The sequence below is a fragment of the Oncorhynchus mykiss genome, chromosome 10, assembly GCF_013265735.2.
Source record: "Oncorhynchus mykiss isolate Arlee chromosome 10, USDA_OmykA_1.1, whole genome shotgun sequence".
NCBI classification, from domain to species: Eukaryota; Metazoa; Chordata; class Actinopteri; order Salmoniformes; family Salmonidae; genus Oncorhynchus; species Oncorhynchus mykiss.
Window position 1 is genome coordinate 30,162,907 of NC_048574.1, and position 20,927 is coordinate 30,183,833.

Consider the following 20,927-nt stretch of genomic DNA (forward strand, 5'->3'; position numbering starts at 1 on the left):
GTACCAGCACCCGTGTCTCACTGGGCCATGGCGCCGGTGGACCTGCTCCTCCTTGGGGCCAATGCCAGGCCACTGGTACTTTTCAGCTGTCATTTCCATAATAATGGCTAACTGTGAACTTTAGCACCTTCTCACAAAGTAACGTTCTTGATAATTCAGAGGTTGTTGATTCTGCTCGCCCAAAGTTTTTAGTGTCACACTCCTGATGGAGAAACAATAACACTAGAGCTTACTTTAATAGAAAACACTGGCATTACTTTGGTGTGGGGTAAGTCTTCGGTGGAAGTGCAGCATGAGAGTGCCAATGGGGCTAAGCACATTGGACGGAAGAGTAAATAGAAGGATTAATGGGAATTAATTAAGGCTGTCTTGGGTGGGTTTGCGGGTTTGGAAATGATTTGGTCATGCCTCCCCCAACCCATGTACATTTTCCCGTACATAGACTTCAGTCGACAAACCTAGCCTATATATCCCAGGGAGTTACTACCTCTGCTGTGCATTTCTGTATTTTCTGTATTGCAGAATGCTGATGCCAGATACAGTATTCTGTTTTGCCATTGGTATCATTTGGTTGGTCATACATTCACAGCCAAAAGTGAATCACTGTAATCATACAGTGACTAGGGCTGTTAATTTAGAGTAGTCTGATTGAATTAACAGGGTCTAGCAGAGATGCCACTGATACCCAAGGTCTTAAATCTGAAGCTCCTCCAGACCAGACAGTACAGAGGGGGAGTTTTTAAAAGCTGACATGTTTGAAAGGAGCACTTTCATTCATTGGGCTGCCTAACAATAGTGTACATTAGATGCTGGCACAGTGTTCTGCGTAGTTTCACAACAGCCTTTTTATGTTTTGCCCACTGCTGGATGGGTCAGAGTTCCCCCCCCTTGTCTTTTTTTCTCACATTCTCCCTATCTTCATGTAAGCTGTATGTAACAGGGCTTGTACATGTGAGAAGGAGGATAGGTGGTAGTGCTGTACTGGTCGTAGGCCTCATGATGAATATTAGGGATCAGTCCGTCTGAAAGCAGCATTAAGTCCTACACAATTTAATGCATATCAACAACAAAAACTTTTAGGAAAGACGCTGATATGATTACTTCTATTAATCTAAGAGATGGGTGAATATAGAATTCACAGTATTCACACATTTTCAAATCAACATGTATCACATGCTACGTAAACAACAGGTGTAGACTAACACTGACATGCTTACTTACGGGCCCTTCCCAGCAATGCAGGGGGGGGGGGGGGGGGAGAGACACAGTAGAAAGAATAGCAAAGAACATTGAAAAATAACAACTTAAGGAACAAAAAGAAAAATAATAACACAAGGAATAAATGTAACTATGATTAACGATAACTTGGCTATATACACGGCGTACCAAGTCGAAGTGCAGGGTTACGAGGTAGTTATGTACATGTACAGTGCATCCGGAAAGTATTCAGACCCTTTGACAATTTCCACATTTTGTTACGTTACTGCCTTATTCTAAAATTGATTAAATAAAAACTATTCCTCATCAATCTACACACAATACCCCATAATGACAAAGCTAAAACAGGTTTTTAGAAATGTTTGCACATTTATTAATAATGAAAAACAGATACATAAGTATTCAGACTTATTTGCTATGAGACTCTAAATTGAGCTCAAGTGCATCCTGTTTCCATTGATCATCCTTGAAATGTTTCTACAACTTGATTGGAGTCCACCTGTGGTAAATTTTAAATGTTTGCTGCATTGAAGGTCCCCAAGAACACAGTGGCCGCCATCATTCCTAAATGGAAGAAGTTTGGAAGCAGCCAGAGACTCTTCCTAGAGCTAGCTACTCGGCCAAACTGTGCAGTCGGGGGAGAAGGTCCTTGGTCAGGGAGATGACCAAGAACCCAATGGTCACTCTGACAGAGCTGTAGAGTTCCTCTGTGGAGATGGGAGAACCTACCAGAAGGAAAACCATCTCTGCAGCACTCCACCAGACGGAAGCCACTCTTCAGTAATAGGCACATGATCGACCGCTTGGAGTTTGCCGAAAGGCACCTAAAGGACTCAGACCATGAGAAACAAGAATCTCTGGTCTGATTAAACCAAGATTGAACTTTTTGGCTTGAATGCCAAGCGTCACGTCTGGAGGAAACCTGGGACCATCCCTACGGTGAAGCGTGGTGGCAGCATTAGGCTGTGGGGATGTTTTTCAGCGGCAGGGACTGGGAGTCTAAGTCAGGATCGAGGGAAAGATGAACAGAGATCCTTGATGAAAATCTGCTCCAGAGCTCAGGACCTCAGACTGAGGTGAAGGTTCACCTTCCAACAGGACAACAACCATAAGCACACAGCCAAGACAACACAGGAGTGGCTTTGGGACATGTCTCTGAATGTCCTTGAGTAACCCAGCCAGAGCCCGTAATTGAACCCAATCTAACATCTCTGGAGAGACCTGAAAATAGTTGTGCAGCGACACTCTCCATCTAACCTGAAAGATCTTAAGAGGATCTGCAGAAAGGAATGGAAGAAAATTCCCAAATACAGGTGTGCCAAGCTTGTAGCGTCATAACAAGAAGACTTGAGGCTGTAATTGCTACCGAAGGTACTTCAACAAAGTAGTGCGTAAAGAATGTGAATGCTTATGTAAATGTGATATTTTATAATTAAATTTGCAAATAATTTAAAAAATCTGTTTTTGCTTTGTCATTATGGGGTATTGTGTGTAGATTATTGAAGGGGAAAAACAATGGATTCGATTTTAGAATAAGGCTGTAATGTTATAACACCTTTGAAAAAGTCAAGGGGTCTAAACGGGATAGATAAACTGTAACAGCAGCGTATGTGATGAGTCAAAAGAGATTAGTGCAAAAAGGGTCATTGCAGGTATTCCGAGTAGCTATTGGTTAACTATTTAACTAACCATTTTAGCAGCCTTATAGCTTGTGGGTAGAAGATCTTCAGGGTCCTGTTGGTTCCAGATTTGGTGCATCAGTACCGATTGCCTTGTGGTAGCACAGAGAATAGTTTGACTTTGGTGGCTGGTGTCTTTGATAATTTGGGGGGGAGAATGGATAATGTCCATGTTATATACTGTAGGTGTTTTCAGCGGTTTTCTGGCCAACACTAAATAGGGCAACTAGACCACCATTATCATTTTGAAGTGATTACTACTACAAAAAAAATATCTAATCATAAGACTATTTACAAGTGACTCAAACCCGACGCTAAATGTTCTGTCCGGTGTCTTCTGTCTTATTAGTTCAGATGGCGTTGTAATGGACCTTTGTCCTTTTCTGGGTTCCAGTCTGAGGTGATTTGTCAAAGTGCCGGTGTCCTTTAGCTCAGAAATGCAGTGGATGAAGGGGGAGGGAGGTTGGAGAGAGACCCTAATGTCAAAGGTAATCAATCGGCTGTCGATCTTCCAGTCCACTGCACCTCTCTGTAAGCGTAGTCTGTCGTAAACAGTTTGAGACTCCATTAAAGCTAATTGTTGGATTAGATGAGTGCTGTTGGCCTGCAGGGTTTTACCAGGTGAGATGGTGTCAATCTGTAGTAGGTTAATATTCAATGAATATGCTTGATCTGGGCCTGTTTTAGGTTCAGATCCCAACCCAGTCTCCCTCTCTCTCCTCTGCCAGGGCTTGTCGAGCACGGGCGCAACTGGCCAGCCATTGCCAAGATGGTGGGCACCAAGAGCGAGGCTCAGTGCAAGAACTTCTACTTCAACTACAAGAGACGGCACAACCTGGACAACTTGCTCCAGCAGCACAAGCAGGTACGGCAACGCTCAATACAATTAATTACCAGGGTTGTGTTCATATGAGCACATAAAAAATGTAAATATAATGGCAATAAAAGAGTATACCTTATCATCCAGGCAGTCCCTACCAGTTTCAGTTAATTTTCTCAGTTTAGTGCTTAATAACATTGTTCAGGTACAATGTGAAGAGTTTTATTTTCTTTAACGTCTATTAGAACTTGTATGTCTGTCACTATCTTTAATCGATTTTCTGTAATAATCAGAGGAGCAGTGAAGTTGATGTTTGTTCTATAACCTGTGTTTCTTCAGGACACACGGCGGGCACGGGGAGATCGAGACCCGTCTCAGAGCGAGAGCATGGCTTCAGCTGACGACGACCAAAACCCAGAGGATAGTGATGGTCAGTCAGAGAGATGTCGCACACCATCCATCTGTATATCCTCGCATTCAGACACACTTACACTGTCTGCACAGCACAAATACACAAACACAACCATTGTTAAGAATTGATTTTGATGATTATTTACTTACATTTGATCTGAGTGAATAAACGATGTAGTTGTGTGTGTGAATGAGAGATTTAGAGAAACGCCTCTATGGAAGAGTGAAGCGAAGTCTAAAAGAGTGAGTCCACTTCAGAAAGAGCCTCTTGAACTGTCTGTCTTCTGAGAATTTGATTTGAATTATGGCGAAAGAGCCCCGGTATTTTCTCTCTACTGTCTGTAGTTTTAATGAGAGAGAAAAAAGGGATCAAATAGAAAGGGAGAAGGAGGGGGAAAAGCGAGAGATAAAAGATGTGAACTAATTCTGACTGCTGGGTCTGGGTTATGTAACTGTTCCTTGGCTTTGAAGAAAGCGTGCTGCATGGAACGCGGAGTGCTGCTCCACTCTTTTGATCCACCGGGCCTCCCCCGGTTTCTTTCTCTCTACCCCTCTCCCACTCTCTCCCCAACTCTCTGCTCTTTTCCCCATCACCTGGTCTCTTTCTCCTTCTCTGTGTCTCTTCTCTCCCCCCTCTCTCTCCCTCTCCACTTGCAGTCTTCTATCTCTCTCGGTCTTGCTCTCTCTCTCTCTCTCTCTCCACTCTTAAAGTTCTAAAATGTTGTCGTAACAGGGCCTGTTTTGAATATTTAAATCCCTTGCCCTGCAATGCTCTGCCATGTATGGGGATACGTTAATGCGTGTGAGTCCAGATTAAGTCTGGTACCTTTCCATTTCATCCTGTCCCTATGTGTCCTCATGAATTCAATGTCTCCCTTGGGTTTGTCACAAACCGATCACTCACCGACTGTTGCTCTTGGCCATCTCTTTCTCTCTCCCTCTTTCTTCTCCCCTTCTATCTCTCTTTCTTTCTCTTTTGGCGAGGAGCCCATCTCCCTCCAGCTTTTGGTTGTGGTTAAGCAAAGTGGCTGAGGTGAAGCAAATTGGTTTAGGGTTGAGCCTCTCACCTGACTGGGAGGAGGGAGGTAGTAGAGGCTTCCCCCTACCCTTGTAGCCTGCTAGTCTCTGTCTCTCTCTATCCCTCCTGCTGCCTTGCTGCCCCTCCTGATGACAACCAACTACAATCAGATATTTGTGAAGTTGTGTCTGGACTACAGAAGGTCATTCACTATATTATGTTGTTTTTGAAGCTCTCATTGACTCCCAAGGAAACTCAAACTGTCCTCAAGGTCTTGGTTGGTTGGTGTAACTGCCTGCTGATTGAGTGTCACGTGGTTGAGCAAAGGCAGTAATGCTGCTGGGAGGGGAGTGTTCAGTGTTCTAAAACCCTGCTTCTGTCAGAGCGGACACATTTAGATTATTTGTTTTTGGTCACATTATTTGGACAAACTCTTTTGTGTTTGATTTGATTCAGTTTGACCTGTGTTAGAGATTTATCTTGGCATCGACACATGGTTTTTTGATTCAATGTTCAGGTTTCTTCTCTCCATGGCAATAGTGCCAGACACAGGCAACATTGCATGCATCATTGGTTTGCAGAATATTTATGCATCGTCTGTGTTTTTATCTATACTGCATATTTTTATCCATAACATTTCTATCTGCTTGGATCATTATATGTGTCCCTCTCCTCAGGGTAACTTTCTATGTATGCCATACAGAGTGATTTAAGTGTGTCTCACCCATGTCTTTTCCTGTTCTGTGTGCCCATAAAGGTGGAGATAACAGCTCAGACACAGAGAGCGCCCCGTCCCCGTCGGACCCCTCCAAGGCCGGAGGGGATTCCCAGAGGGGAGACGGAGTTGGAGGGTCAGAGAACCAGTGGTCCAACAAGGGCCAGGCTAGCAATGGGAGGGTCCAGGAGCCCTCCTACGGGGAGCTGAGGGTCAAGTTGGAGAAGAGCCCAGAGGGAGAGGCCAGAGAGCCTGGCTCTCAGGAGGATGGGGAGAGGGCCCGGGTGGCCTACGAGGGCCATGGGCACCCCAAGAGCGAGCCCCAGGATGTGGACATGAAGCCTGGGGGGGCCGGGGAGGTGCAGGTGAAGGTGGAGCCTGACTCTGCCAAGGAGAAGGGGGAGCCAGAGAAGCAGAGGGAGGGGCACCACTCAGACAATGACTCCAGTGCCACCTGCAGCGCCGACGAAGATGTAGACGCTGAGCCCGAGAGACAGAGGTGGGTCAGGAAGGTGATGATCACAGGGATGGACTTAAAAAACACATTTGGACTTAAAAAACAAAGCTATTTGGGTGAAGCTAATGATCACTCAGCTGGTGATACTATCAGTATAGGGGATCAGATGAGGGCAAAATGTACCTAGATTAATTATTAAGGTGGTAAATGGTTGATATTATTAGTGGTAATTGAATCGTTCCATACAGGACTCCTTTATTGTAACTCCTTTGACCATTACCTCAACTCTTTCTGAACGGTGTGTCTCATCGTTCCTCTCCTCTCTACCCCTATCTCCTGTGACCTCAGGATTTTCTCTAGTATGGACAAGCCTTCGTTGCTCAGCCCTCCCGGCTCAGTGCTGATGTCCACGGCCAAGCAGGCCCACCTCAACATGCAGCAGCTCCAGCAGCGCGCCGCTACCATCCCGCCCATGGTCAGTCACTATAGCAACCCACACTTTTCTATGATCAGATATGCCCATTCGGCGAGGCAGGCACACGGAGGCAGGCAGCAGGGTGAAAGCATGTCTTGTTTAGACCAACCTCCCTGTCAAGTGAGTCCATCATCCCCAGCATTTTTCCAACCAACCTGTCAATCAATCAATTTGTTACCAATCATTAATCTTCTGTCATTCAATCAGTTGAGCAATGTGTCAGCATGGATTTAAATCAATCAAATTGTGCCCATCTTTTGTGTAATCAATCGTGCTAATGTACTGACACTGTCAAATTGTTTTCTGATGTAAATTTCTTTCCCTCCAATGGCCTTTTCTATGGTGCTTCTGTCTCTTCATTTCTTATGGAATGAAATCAGACAAACTGGATTGTTTAAGCACTATGTGCAAAACACGAACACTATCAAATCTGACAACTGTTTAGCTGATGTTTTACATTTGTCATCCAATAATGTCCATTATCTTTTCTCTGGGATGGTTTCAAGTCATGCCTTAGTACTTTGCGTTTAATTCTGACCCTGAAGTCCAATCAACATCTACTTTTCCTGTACTCTTACAAATGTAGATCGAGAAACTTCAGTGTTAGTGGGCAACGCATCAGCCGCTCGCTTCACTTGTACAGAGCTTGTGTCCCGCTCAGTCTTCCTCACATGGGCATCTCTCCTCGCCCCCTTCCTGTAGGTGGTTCCTTTTGGTCCTGGTGGAATTTCCATAGGAGCCCCCCTCAGCGGTTTTGCCATGTTCCAGCACCAGATCACGGCTGTGCACGAGTCGGCCCACGCCGAGGAGAAACAGAGGCAGGACCAGGCTGACCCCGAGCGCAGCAGACAACCCACCAACTGCCCTGGCTTCACCAACCACAGCCCCACCATAGTGGACAGGGAGGGTAAGAGAGAGTACATACAAACACACCGATATCCTCCCTCTGAGCCCCTACCTACCTGAGCCTCTCAACCAACAGCAGCCTATTTGTAGCCAATGCATTTTTCTGTCACGTTCGCTGTAGTTCACCGTCAAAAAAGGAAATATGAGAGGAGAGAGAGAGCAGGTTCAGACTGCCACTCTAAAATGTCTTTCTGAGCCAGAACAAGATGTTAGCTGACCCCATTTCACCTCTGATGCCACCATGAAGCCTCTGATGGGGAAGGCTTGTTTTTCCTGAAATGCCTCTGGGGAAGAGAGGGATTCTGCAGTCAACTTTTGAAGGCGTGTGACTTGAGTGTGTCAGAGCAGGACACAGTCAGTGCCTCCCAGGCAGACAGACAGAGAAGCGGGTCCTATTTTGAACAGCAGAAGAGTCATTCAGCCTCAAAGGTTTTCGGGTAGTCTCGCAATACCATGTTTGAAGAAGCCTGCAAAATTGAAGTTCGTGTTCGTGCATTACAGCAGCCTTCCATTTTTTTGTGAACTGCGAATCCATGTCAAGATGCTTCTCAATAATTTTTAGTTGATTTGGAATGAATAATCAAAATCAACAGCATGTGTCCTCAGAACTGAATTTCCTTAAATTGTGTTTCATCTTATGATTCTTTGTCTATTTGTGTGTATGTAATTTGTTGTGGCAGTGTTTTCATTCATGTGTCTCTGTTCTGTGTTGTGTTCTCCAGGTAAGCCCTTCCCCTACATGCCTTATGATATGAAGATGGCTCTGGAGCAGGAGGCCCAGTCTGGTCGGCCAGGCTCTCCCTACGGGCTCTCTCCCAGGGAGATGAGCAAGGCCTCTCCTCAGCCCAATGACACCAACGCCTCCCGCTACAGCGTGCCTCCAGGTAACCGCCCTCTGCTCTGTCCTTCCCCATCTGACCTCCTCTCTACCATTCACCTAGCCTGGTCCCATACTGTTTGTGCCGTAGCCAACTCTTGTTCCATTGGCTTAAGCTCGTACAGTTGGCCTTATTCTTTTCGCACTCCACCCCCATACTCTTTCCCCTTTGTCTCTGAGTAGATTCAGCTGTAGTGTAGCTGGCCTTGAGCATCTATCTGTCCCTATCATGAATTAACATTACACACACAGCCTGGCTGCAGTAAGGCTTTATCAGTATTTCATTATGGAGTACCTTGTTTTCTTATCTCCCGTGTGAGCTGCCAGGGTGCTGACATCTGTGCCTTCTGTAGGAACTCTCCCAGACAAATATACCATTTTTGATTTAGTAGTGCAGGGGCATGGAGGACGGGTGTGTGGTGGGGAGGAAAGGAGCAGGCGTTGCTTCCTCAAGGCAGGTCACTCCCGGTCACTGTGACTCACTAACATGTTAGAACACTGCAGTCTGGGAAATCTGTGGCGGCAGGCTTAAACATCTGGGGGTGCAGCATTAGGGCAAATCAATGTTTGATCATAATGCACTCATAGATGGGAGATGGTATGTGGGTGGAGCCTGTTGGCAAGACTAATGAATGATTCACTGGCTGAGAATGAGAAACAATTTGAGCTGAATTTAGTAGCAAATTGAAGGAATGGCACCCAAAGAAAAAATTGTCCATACTCGACATCAATTGAAAAAAAAATCCTGAAGTGTTTTTGGTGCAATCGTGCAGATACTTTTCAGTGCCTCTGAATTCTCTATTCTTGCCACACGTTCTTTTGTGTGTTTTTTCCCTTTCCATACGCTAAGTGACCATATTATCGAGTGTGTCACTTTCTAACTTTTACTGTTTTCTCTCCTCTCCCAGTGCTCCAGCCAGCTCCCAACCAGGTGGTCCAGAGCCTGCCTGATGGAGTCCGTGTGACTTTCTCCAGACACAGCCGACCCGCCAACATTCCATCTCCTCCTCCATTAATTCCAACCTCCAAACCCACAGACAAGCCCTCCTTTATCCAGGGTGGCTCCATCTCCCAGGTAAGACCCCTATCCATCAGGTGAGGGCTCAGATCCAGCCAGCCCCCTGGTAAAGACCGACACAGGTGTAGCTGGACAGGGCCGTTTCTAGCATTTTGAGTGCCTTAGCGGTTGTGGGGCCTCTAAGCGCTTATGTCCCTTGTGCAGCGTTTCCCAAACTAGGAATTGCGATGTGATGTGGGGTCGCCTGATTTCAAAATGGGGTTATGCGAGAAACTCTGAAATACATTTTAAATGCGCTGGGGTCTGAGAACTAGTGTTACGTCAGTAACCTCCGGCAGCCACTAGATGCGGTTGTAATAAACAGTGGTTTCTGTTTTCTTCCTACTGATGTGGCTCTATCATTTGATGGTTTATGCTACAAAATGTCATGACCCCATCACTGAACGATATGAGCAGGCACTAAATCAGACTGGGAAAAATTATATCATCAATGATGATCTTTTCTACACAGAAGATCATACAAAATTATTGCCTGATGATCTTCTGAACTTCCCAATGCCTTTCTACATGCGTTTCAGTCACTTGAAACCATACTTATTTCAGATTGAAATACTGCCAAATCTACTGTCAGACTGATTTGTAATAGAATGTCATAGCCCCAATTAAAAAAAAAGTAGGCATTTGCTATTGATGACATCACTTTTTTACATGGTGGGGTCACAGGCCAAAAAAGTTTGTCAACCCCTGCCCTTGTGCCTAGAAACGGCACTGTAGCTGGAGTTTTTGGTATGTTCTATTCGGCACCATTCTCTCTTTCTCATTCAGTCATAATATAGCAGTATTTGTGTGATAATGATTTACTAAGAAACCGATAAGGGTATTTGCCCTTGTAGCACACGGTAGTCTGTATTTAGTAACGGTTACTAGCCAATATGCCAAAGGGGAAACTTTGGTACATGTCACTTGGATCCACCTTTATTTGTGTACACTGCACCTTCCTTGTATTTCCCTGCTGTATATTTCCAGAAAAGTTTCAAGGTTTTTCAGAAATCTTGGTTAACCAACTGGAATTTTGCAATCCTGACCTGATTCTGACCTGTCTGTTCCGGCCATTTCAGGGGACTCCTGGTACGTACCTACCATCTCATGCTGTCTACGGTGGCCCAGAGGGGGCAAAGAGTTCTGTGGGCTCCATATCCCTGGGCCTGCCCAGGCAGCAGGACCCCACCAAGCCTGGTATGACAAGCCAGTCTGGACAACACACACACCCGACCCACATTTCCAATGACTAAACTATAATACTACTTACAATAAATGCCCAATACATGTCTTCTTACTAAGTGGTATGCTAGTGTGGATATTGGAACATAGACAGCAGGGCTATCATCAACTCCTGTCCTCTCACTGCTATTAGATTTGCATGAGAGAGGTGGCATATTGTTAAAGTTTAATCGCATTCAGACCTGATGTGACAGTCCCAAATATCCCACTTCCCTTCCCTAATTGTCCCCTGTTCATTCTCTCCCTCTCCCTAGTGTCCTACATTAAGCAGGAGCAGTGTTCTCCGCGTGGCCAGTCTGAGGGACTCCTCTCTCGCACGCAGTATGAGGGGGTAGTCAGAGGTGCGTGTTTGTCTGTCCATCTCACAACCTTTCAATCTGTTTGTCAACCTGTCTATCCTTCGGTGTGTTTCCCCTTTCACCGTGGTAAAGTGTGTGTGTGTCACTCACCAAACGATGCAGATTCCAACAGTGAATACTCAGAAACCACACCTGTGTTCAAATACTCAGTGTTTGCCTGCTTGTAGTGGCAGATTGTTGGGATTTGCATTTCTGGGGCAAAATATTTCAAATACTATTTGAACCCAGGTCTGAGAGATTTAAGAGAAAAAGAGCATTATCGCAGGCTGAGGGAGAAAAGAGAAGAATGAAATGAAGGAGTCTGGCACCGACTTCCACCCTACCTCCCTCCAGCCCTCTGTTTGCACAGACCTGACAGAATGTGGCATGCTAGGGATGGAGGGAGGGGGGGGGGAGTGGGCCTTTACAAGCCCAAGTTCAACAAGCATCTCCTCTCACCAGCAGTCTTCCTCACAACTTCTTCTACAACTGACCTCTGAGGTGACATGGGGGTGTAGTGTGTACTTCAGGCCATTGCTCCACACTTCACCCTGAAGTGTGCATTTGTTCACTCCCCTTCAAAGATTTAGAAGCATTACATTAGTGTAGCCAGAGTGTACATATTTCTTACACAAATGATATTTTACATCCTTGGAGTCAACAAGTGCACATTTCGGGGAGAATGAGGGGAAAATTGGAATTGAGCATGAGTGATTCTGAGCAGGAATAAAATGCCAACTGTACAGCCCTCATGTATCCATGCATACCAACCTGTCTTTCTGTTGTCTTCCTTCTAGGAGGCCCAATGGATGGGGGTATCAGCAGGGGAAACCTAGCCAGAGGATCAATCACACAGGTATTAGAATGTCACTAACATTGCTAAATCAGTATGTGTGTCCAAGCACCACCCTGTCTATGGATGTCATATAGAACAATTTAGTTTATGATTATGTAAATCCGTGTATATTCTATGAAGTAGTCTAATATTCTTGGAGCAAATTTCTTTGAAATGAAAAATGTAAAATGTATTAAACAGTTTCTGGTTGCTGATCTTCTCCCTCTCTCTGGACCTATTTCTCTCTCTCCCTTTCGCTCTCTTCCGTGTGACCAGGGTACGCCAGCCCTGTCCGGGTCCAGCATTGCGGCTGACCTGCTGAAGGGCACCATCACCAAGCTGCCCACGGAGGACCTGAGCAGCCCAGAAAAGGCTCGGGAACAGCTGGCCAAGGGACACGTCATCTACGAAGGCAAGAGTGGACACATCCTCTCCTACGACGGTAAGGCTAAGGCCTGTTAGTGGTCACTCTGACTTGATCTTTTTGTATATCTGTAAATCAGCTCCTGTCTCCGTAGCCATTAAAAACCCAAGAGAGGCCACGCGTAGCCCCAGGACAGGCCATGAGCTCAAACGCTCCTACGATATGATGGAGGTCGCCAGAGGCCACCCCGGGAGAGAGGGAGCCCCCTTCGAAGGTAAGGCGTGTGTGTTTTTTTGTTTTTTTCCTTCTACCCTATATTCAGGCCACTGTGTGAGAGTGACTGACTGTGTGTGTGTTTGTCAGGGTTGATCAGCCGAGCCCTGCCCAGAGACAGTCCCCACGGGGAGTCTAAGGAGAGGCCCATGATGACTGGATCCATCATGCAAGGTAATTAAGCAATCAGGTGTCATCACAGCTCCAAAACTCAGATGTACTGGTGCATGAGCGAGAACCTGGCAGATCAGATAATTATAACGAAGACAACCGTATGTAAATCAGTCAATTAAAAACAGCTAAATCAATTAAATTAATCAGATATGATTTTTACTATGTAAATGTAACCCACATTAAAGCTGAAATCTGCAATGACACCACTGTTCACCCCCCCCCCCCCCGCCCCCCCCAACGCATTTGTTATTGTTTTTGTTTTGTTGATGAAACAGAGGAACAATGCTGTTCAATCTCATGTGCAATGATGTCCAAGGGAAAGAAAATGTGTTTTGTTGTTTGAAGGAACTTCTTTGTTGTTGTAATATCTTGTCATTTTCACCATGTACAGATTCCAGCTTTGTGTTTTTCTCTTCCCACTCCAGGTACACCCAGAACCTCTGCAGAGGCCTATGAGGAGAGCATGAAGTACGGCAAGCAGATAAAGAGGGAGAGTCCACCCATCCGCTCCTTTGAGGGGGGGATAGGTAAGGGTAAGCCCTACGAGGGGGTGAACACCATTAAGGAGATGGGCCGCTCCATCCACGAGATCCCCCGCCAGGAGCAGCCTGGACAGGACCCCCGCAAGACCCCCGACATGGCTGCCAACATCCGAGCCTCCATGGAGGGCTCTATATCCCAGGTGCGTGTTTGAGAGAGAGTGAACACATTTGTGTGTGTGTAGGCGTGTGAGACAGTGTGTTTTTATTAGCCTGATTTTACTGAGTGCATCGTGTCTGTCTGTTGTCACCAGCAGACTCTAATCCCTCCTCTCCTCTCTCTACCAGGGCCATCCTCTGAGCCAGTCGGCCATCAAGCACAACGTCAAGTCCCTGATCACCAGTCCCAGTAGGCTGCCCCATGGTCACACCATGCCCCCACTGGAGGCCATGGAGCGGGCCAAGTATGAGGAGAGCAAGGCGGCAGCGGAGCAGCGAGCGCGCCACACCTCTGTGGTCAACTCGGCAACCTCCGTCCTGCGTTCCACCCACCAGGAGCAAGGAAAGTCCCAGCTCAGCCCGGGCATGTACCAAGATGCCGACGCCCGCAGGACCCCGGTCAACTACAGCACTAGCTCCATGTCCAGAGGCTCACCAATGCTGGGCCGAGGACAGGAGGGTACGTCTTGTCTGACCATCCCTCTTAGTCTTCACTTTCAATGCAGATGTATCCTGTCAGCTGTATCTGACTGCACCGTGTAGTTTCGCTGTACAGCAATCAGTTCACAAGCAATGATGTGTTGCTATGGGTCTTTACATCATTACAATTTTCCGACGTTGAAAGTGTGAACACATTTTTATATTAGTTATGTTTACAGTACTATATGTAAACTGACTTTGTGATTTTGTATTGATGAAACCCATTTGTAATTGTGATCATCTCTCCCCTATCCAGGCTCTGGGAAGCCTGCGTCCCATGACCGGAAGAGTACCATGACCCCCACTCAGAGGGACAGTGTTCCAGCCAAGTCTCCTGTGTCAGGGGGTGACCCCAACCACCCTATGGCCTCCCACAGCCCCTTCGACCCCCACCACCGCCCCATGGCCCCCGGAGAGCCCAGGTTCCACCTACCTCCACACCTAGACCCTGCCCTCTTCCACAGGGCCGTCCTGGACCCAGGTAGGATATGCTACACAGCCACTTCAATGAACTTAAGCCAACCTCTATTAAATGACACAGTAATGGACCTGAATCCTGGAATGATAGAAGGATTCTGGGTAAACTGATGAAGGTTATCTTTGGTGTCTCTCATTCATAGGCACTGAATGTCCAGTCTCAGGTTGACGTCAGTAGGGATGCACGATATATCGGTGAAAATATCGGAATCGGACGATATTACTAAAAACCCAACATCGGTAACGGCCCGATGTCTAGTTTAATGCCGATGTTAAAAACCGATGTCAAAGCTACCGTGCATACCTATATAACGTTGGTACATGGTATAATGACGCCACGTAAAATGTTGCGCTACACATGCAACACAGCATTCCTAACCTTGGGGCGGCAGGGTAGCCTAGTGGTTAGAGCGTTGGACTAGTAACCGGAAGGTTGTGAGTTCAAACCCCCGAGCTGACAAGGTCTGTCGTTCTGCCCCTGAACAGGCAGTTAACCCACTGTTCCCAGGCCGTCATTGAAAATAAGAATTTGTTCTTAACTGACTTGCCTGGTTAAATAAAGGTAAAAAAAAATTTAAAAAAAAAAAAAAAAAAACCTAGCCCACAATGTCTGCTGTGTGGATCGAGCAGTCTTTTGAAAGAGTAAGAAAATGTCTGCGAGACAACTCAAAGGCGAAATCCATTAAAGCCAATCAACCGTTCTCTGTCGTGGGTGATGTTGGCTTTCGCCAACTGGTTGAGCACCGGTACACACAACCAAGTGCTCTATTTTTCAGATGTTGCCCTACCGGAGTTACACAGTAATAGCGTCACTGCTATTAGCTTCACGACATACATACTATGGAACGCTGTTTGGGTCTTAGCGTGTCAAAAAAGATACAGTAGCACTGTCAAAGCTGTACAAAAAAACGTCTGCAAACACCAGCCACGAACGATTTTGTTCGACGGCAACTTCTGGGGTAGCTAGCTTTAGCTTGGTACCAAGCTAGCACCAATACAACCAGCTGGAAAACAATGACCAGTAGAAACTGCAGTCATTTTCAGGAATGATTTAGGAATCCTTATAAGTATTAGCTAGGTTGCCACTTGCTGTTCGGCTATTGAAATTGAACTCCAGTTCATGAAAATAAATAGCTAGCCAGCTACTTAACTCTGTTGCCCAAAGCTAACGTTATAAGCAGCCAGCTGGCTTCATCTGGCTAGTGAGGCTCATGTGTTCTGAAGCTAGCCACAATAAGGATTAGGCACAATAGTGGGATTTGCGGGTTGCCTTCAAAATAAAAGTATGTCATTGACAGTGATGCAAATGAATACAAATAGTAGAATTATGCCATACTTTTATTTTGAAGGCTAATCCTTATTGTGGCTTGCTTCACATAGATGGGTCCGACCACAATTAATCAAATAAGAACTGTCTTATAAAATAGGATTATTTTAGATGTTATATCGGTGCATCACTAGTAAGGAGCCTGTTGTTCATATTATTGGTCTCTGTTTGCTCCTTGTCTATCCTCCTCTTTCCCCCTGCAGCTGCGTACATGTTCCCGAGGCAGCCGTCCCCAACGGGCTACCACAACACCTACCAGCTGTACACCATGGAGAACACAAGGCAGACCATCCTCAATGATTATATCACCTCCCAGCAGATGCAGGTTATCCCACGGCCCGACGTCGCCAGGGGCCTGTCGCCACGGGAACAGCAACCGATAGCTCTGTCTTACCCTCCCGGAGCGCGAGGTACTGTACTCTGGCGGCTGGCTGTCTGTGTGTCCCTCTCTCACGGGAGGGAGGTGGGGGGATAGTAAGCAGACTGTGCTTGTGAATTAGTGGCTACCTTTTTCCAGACACCCAGAAGCAAATGACCCTCACAAATTGCCTCATATTGATTTAGAATTTTATTTAATTTACTATAGCTGATTTGTTTATGTTAATTTTAGGGCTGCAGCTGACTACAGCTAATACTTAATTTTATAAATTGGGTATTGACAAACTTCCAATTTTCATTTGTCCAGTGGTTACAAGGTGACTATCACTCCACACACCTTAACATATATTTTTTTAAAGCAGCCCTTAAACAAATACAATTATTATTTTTGAGCACTGTTCAGAGTAAGGTGACCGGTAAAACCAAGGCTACTGTACGCAGTGTTCATTCATAACTCTTGAAATTGATCCTATGGATTTGGTTCATGTTGCTCACTGTTGGCCCTTTGCTTCTGTCTGTAAAAGGGATTATTGATCTAGCCCAGATGCCTCCAACTATCCTGTTGCCTCACCCTGGGGGAACAGGTACTCCCACTTTGGACCGCATCACCTACATCCCTGGAGCTCAACCCCCTTTCCCTCCTAGGCCTTTCAACCAAGCCTCCATATCTGCAGGTGAGGACCCCATCCTGCCCCAACCCCAACCTGACACCCTTTTTGTTCCTTTGTACCCTCCTCCTAACCTCACTGCCCTGCTACACTCCCGAGTTCTGAGAATCTGAACAAACCTCTACGCACCTCTATGGACCAGATCTAAATGAACACATAGTTCAGTAACTTCTCTTCTCAAAATCAGACACGCGCTTTGTTAAAAGTTCAATTTGAGATTAGAGGTCGACCAATCAATCGGAATGGCCGATTTAATTAGGGCCGATTTCAAGTTTTCATAACAATCGGAAAACTGTATTTTTGGGCGCCGATTTTTAAAAATAAAATTTTTAGAGCGTTGGACTAGTAACCAGAAGGTTGGAAATTCAAATCCCCGAGCTGACAAGGTACAAATCTGTTGTTCTGCCCCTGAACAGGCAGTTAACCCACTGTTCCTAGGCCGTCATTGAAAATCAGAATTTGTTCTTAACTTCTTGTGACTCTCAAACCCGGGTCCGGGAGCGTAATCATCGCCTGATACTAATTAGCATAACGCAACGGACATAAATCTTCCTAGAAAATCTTCCTATTCATGAAAATCACAAGTGAAATATATTGGAACACAGCTTAGCCTTTTGTTAATCACCCTGTCATCTCAGATTTTCAAAATATGCTTTACAGCCAAAGCTAGACAAGCATTTGTGTAAGTTTATCATAGACTAGCATAGCATTATGCCTTGCTAGCAGCAGGCAACCTTGTCACGAATCAGAAAAGCAATCAAATTAAATAGTTTACCTTTGATGAACTTCGGATGTTTTCACTCACGAGACTCCCAGGTAGATAGCCAAAGTTCATTTTTTCCCAAAATATTATTTTTGTAGGCGAAAAAGCTCCGTTTGTTCTTCACGTTTGGCTGAGAAATCGCCCGGAAATTGCAGTCACGAAAACGGCGAAAAATATTCAAAATTAGCTCCATAATATCGACAGAAACATGGCAAACGTTGTTTATAATCAATCCTCAAGGTGTTTTTCTAATATCTATTCGATAATATATCTATATCTATTCGATTGGAGTAATGGCTACCTCTGTATTTTACGCGAGAATCTCTCTCGGAGCCACCATGTGACCACTTACGCAATGTGGCCGACCTACGGCTATTCTTCAACATAAATGCATAAAACTACGTCACAATGCTGTAGACACCTTGGGGAATACGTAGAAAGCGTAAGCTCGTTGATGGCACATTCACTGCTCAATAGGGACTCATTGGAACGCAGCGCTTTCAAAACCTGGGGCACTTCCGGATTGGATTTATTTCAGGCTTTCGCCTGCAACATCAGTTCTGTTATACTCACAGACAATATCTTTACAGTTTTGGAAACGTTAAAGTATTTTCTATCCAAAGCTGTCAATTATATGCATATTCTAGCATCTTGTCCTGACAAAATATCCCATTTAAAATGGGAACGTTTTTTTTCCAAAAATAAAAATACTGCCCCTAGAGTCGCAACAGGTTTTAACTGACTTGCCTAGTTAAATAAAGGTAAAATAAAAAAGCAGGCGTGTAAACATTCATTCAAACAGCACTTTCGTGTGTTTTGCCAGCAGCTCTTCATTGTGTGTCAAGCATTGCGCTGTTTATGACTTCAAGCCTATCAACTCCCGAGATGAGGCTGGTGTAACCGAAGTGAAATGGCTAGCTAGTTAGCGTGCGCTAATAGCGTTTCAAACGTCACTCTCTCTGAGCCTGTGGTTGTTTCCCTTGCTCTGCATGGGTAACGCTGCTTCGATGGTGACTGTTGTCATTGTGTTGCTGTTTCGAGCCCAGGGAGGAGCGAGGAGAGGGACGGAAGCTATACTGTTACACTGGCAATACTAAAGTGCCTATAAGAACATCCAATAGTCAAAGGTTAATGAAATACCAATGGTATAGAAGGAAATAGTCCTGTAATTCCTATAATAACTACAATCTAAAACTTCTTACCTGGGAATATTGAACACTCATGTTAAAAGGAACCACCAGCTTTCATATGTTCTCATGTTCTGAGCAAGGAACTGAAACGTGAGCTTTCTTACATGGCACATATTGCTCTTTTACTTTCTTTTCCAACACTTTGTTTTTGCATTATTTAAACCAAATTGAACATGTTTCATTATTTACTTGAGGCTAAATTGATTTCATTGATGTATTATATTAAATTAAAATAAGTGTTCATTCAGTATTGTTGTAATAGTCATTATTATAAATAAAAATCGGCCGATTTAATCGGTATCGGCTTTTTTGGTCCTCCAATAATCGGCATCGGCGTTGAAAAATCATAATCGGTCGACCTCTATTTGAGATGCGACCATTGTTGAAAGACTGTCTGGTCAACATCATGGTGATAGTCTAAACTTAAGCTTTGTTTGTCTTCCCCCGTCTTCTATTTCTCCCTGGACCTCCTCAATGTCCACCTCTTGAACATCAGACTCTGAGGCCTCATCTTCACTGTCACTTTCCAACCTTGTTGAGGATGGCTTGCTGTCAGGCTCAAAAAGCCTCAAATTTGCCCAGATGGCCACCAATTTTTCACTCTTATATTGGTCAGCCTGTTGCGAGATTTGGTGTGTGTGTGTGTGTTCCCAAACAAGGACCAGTTGCGCTCTGAGGTGGCTGATGTTGGTGGGATTTGGAGGATGATTGAGTCAGCAGGGGAAAGAGCATCAGATCCACACAATCCTTTCCACCTGAGACAAGGCCGAGTATAGCTCACAAAGATCTCCGCCACGGCACAACCCAAGGGGGGGCGCCAATCCAGACAGGAAGATCACATCAGTGACTCAACCCACTCAAGTGACGCACCCCTCCTAGGGACGGTATGAAAGAGCCCTAGTAAGCCAGTGAGGCAGAGAATCCCAGTGGAAAGAGGGGAACCGGCCAGGCAGAGACAGCAAGGGCGGTTCGTTGCTCCAGAGCCTTTCCGTTCACCTTCACACTCCTGGGCCAGACTACACTCAATCATATGACCCACTGAAGAGATGAGTCTTCAGTAAAGACTTAAAGGTTGAGACCGAGTTTGCGTCTCTCACATGGGTAGGCAGACCATTCCATAAAAATGGAGCTCTATAGGAGAAAGCCCTGCCTCCAACTGTTTGCTTAGAAATTCTAGGGACAATTAGGAGGCCTGCGTCTTGTGACCGTAGCGTACGTGTAGGTATGTACGGCAGGACCAAGTCAGAGAGATATGTAGGAGCAAGCCTAACGTAGAGCATTGCAGTAGTTTAACCTAGAAGTGACAAAAGCATGGATTCATTTTTCTGCATAATTTTTGGACAGAAAGTTTCTGATTTTTGCAATGTTACGTAGATGAGAAAAAAGCTGTCCTTGAAACAGTCTTGATATGTTCTTCAAAAGAGAGATCAGGGTCCAGAGTAACGTAGAGGTCCTTCACAGTTTTATTTGAGACGACAGTACAACAACCATTAAGATTAATTGTCAGATTCAACAGAAGATCTCTTTGTTTCTTGGGACCTAGAACTAGCATCTCTGTTTTGTCCGAGTTTAAAAGTAGAACGTTTGCAGCCATCCACTTCCTTATGTCTGAAACACATGCTTCTAGCGAGGGCAATTTTGGGGCTTCACCATGTTTCATTGAAATGTACAGCTGTGTGTCATCCGCATAGCAGTGAAAGTTAACATTATGTTTTCAAATGACATCCCCAAGAGGTAAAATATATAGTGAAAACAATAGTGGTCCTAAAACGGAACCTTGAGGAACACCGAAATTTACAGTTGATTTGTCAGAGGACAAACCATTCACAGAGACAAACTGATATCTTTCCGACAGATAAGATCTAAACCAGGCCAGAACTTGTCCGTGTAGACCAATTTGGGTTTCCAATCTCTCAAAGAATGTGGTGATCGATGGTATCAAAAGCAGCACTAAGGTCTAGGAGCATGAGGACAGATGCAGAGCCTTGTTCTGATGCCATTAAAAGGTCATTTACCACCTTCACAAGTGCAGTCTCAGTGTTATGATGGGGTCTAAAACCAGACTGAAGCATTTCGTATACATTGTT

At 45.2% G+C, this 20,927-nt stretch overlaps 1 protein-coding gene across 9 annotated transcripts in view; it reads left to right on the top strand.

The window, feature by feature from the left end:
* The window catches only part of LOC110533631 (nuclear receptor corepressor 1), a 118,870-nt gene that overhangs the window by 81,827 nt on the left and 16,116 nt on the right, over positions 1-20,927 (top strand). For 5 of the 9 annotated variants that reach the window (XM_036990037.1, XM_036990038.1, XM_036990039.1 and 2 more), the window contains 18 exons: positions 3,626-3,762; positions 4,057-4,147; positions 5,904-6,360; positions 6,667-6,913; positions 7,496-7,700; positions 8,422-8,583; positions 9,485-9,651; positions 10,713-10,830; positions 11,130-11,216; positions 12,011-12,069; positions 12,325-12,490; positions 12,552-12,686; positions 12,776-12,859; positions 13,285-13,541; positions 13,687-14,017; positions 14,294-14,518; positions 16,045-16,251; positions 16,744-16,893. In XM_036990037.1, the coding sequence (XP_036845932.1) occupies positions 3,626-3,762; positions 4,057-4,147; positions 5,904-6,360; positions 6,667-6,913; positions 7,496-7,700; positions 8,422-8,583; positions 9,485-9,651; positions 10,713-10,830; positions 11,130-11,216; positions 12,011-12,069; positions 12,325-12,490; positions 12,552-12,686; positions 12,776-12,859; positions 13,285-13,541; positions 13,687-14,017; positions 14,294-14,518; positions 16,045-16,251; positions 16,744-16,893 (3,285 nt within the window). The remainder of the gene's footprint in view (positions 1-3,625; positions 3,763-4,056; positions 4,148-5,903; positions 6,361-6,666; positions 6,914-7,495; positions 7,701-8,421; positions 8,584-9,484; positions 9,652-10,712; positions 10,831-11,129; positions 11,217-12,010; positions 12,070-12,324; positions 12,491-12,551; positions 12,687-12,775; positions 12,860-13,284; positions 13,542-13,686; positions 14,018-14,293; positions 14,519-16,044; positions 16,252-16,743; positions 16,894-20,927) is intronic. The other 4 variants (XM_036990042.1, XM_036990043.1, XM_036990046.1 and 1 more) reach the window with 4 other exon arrangements.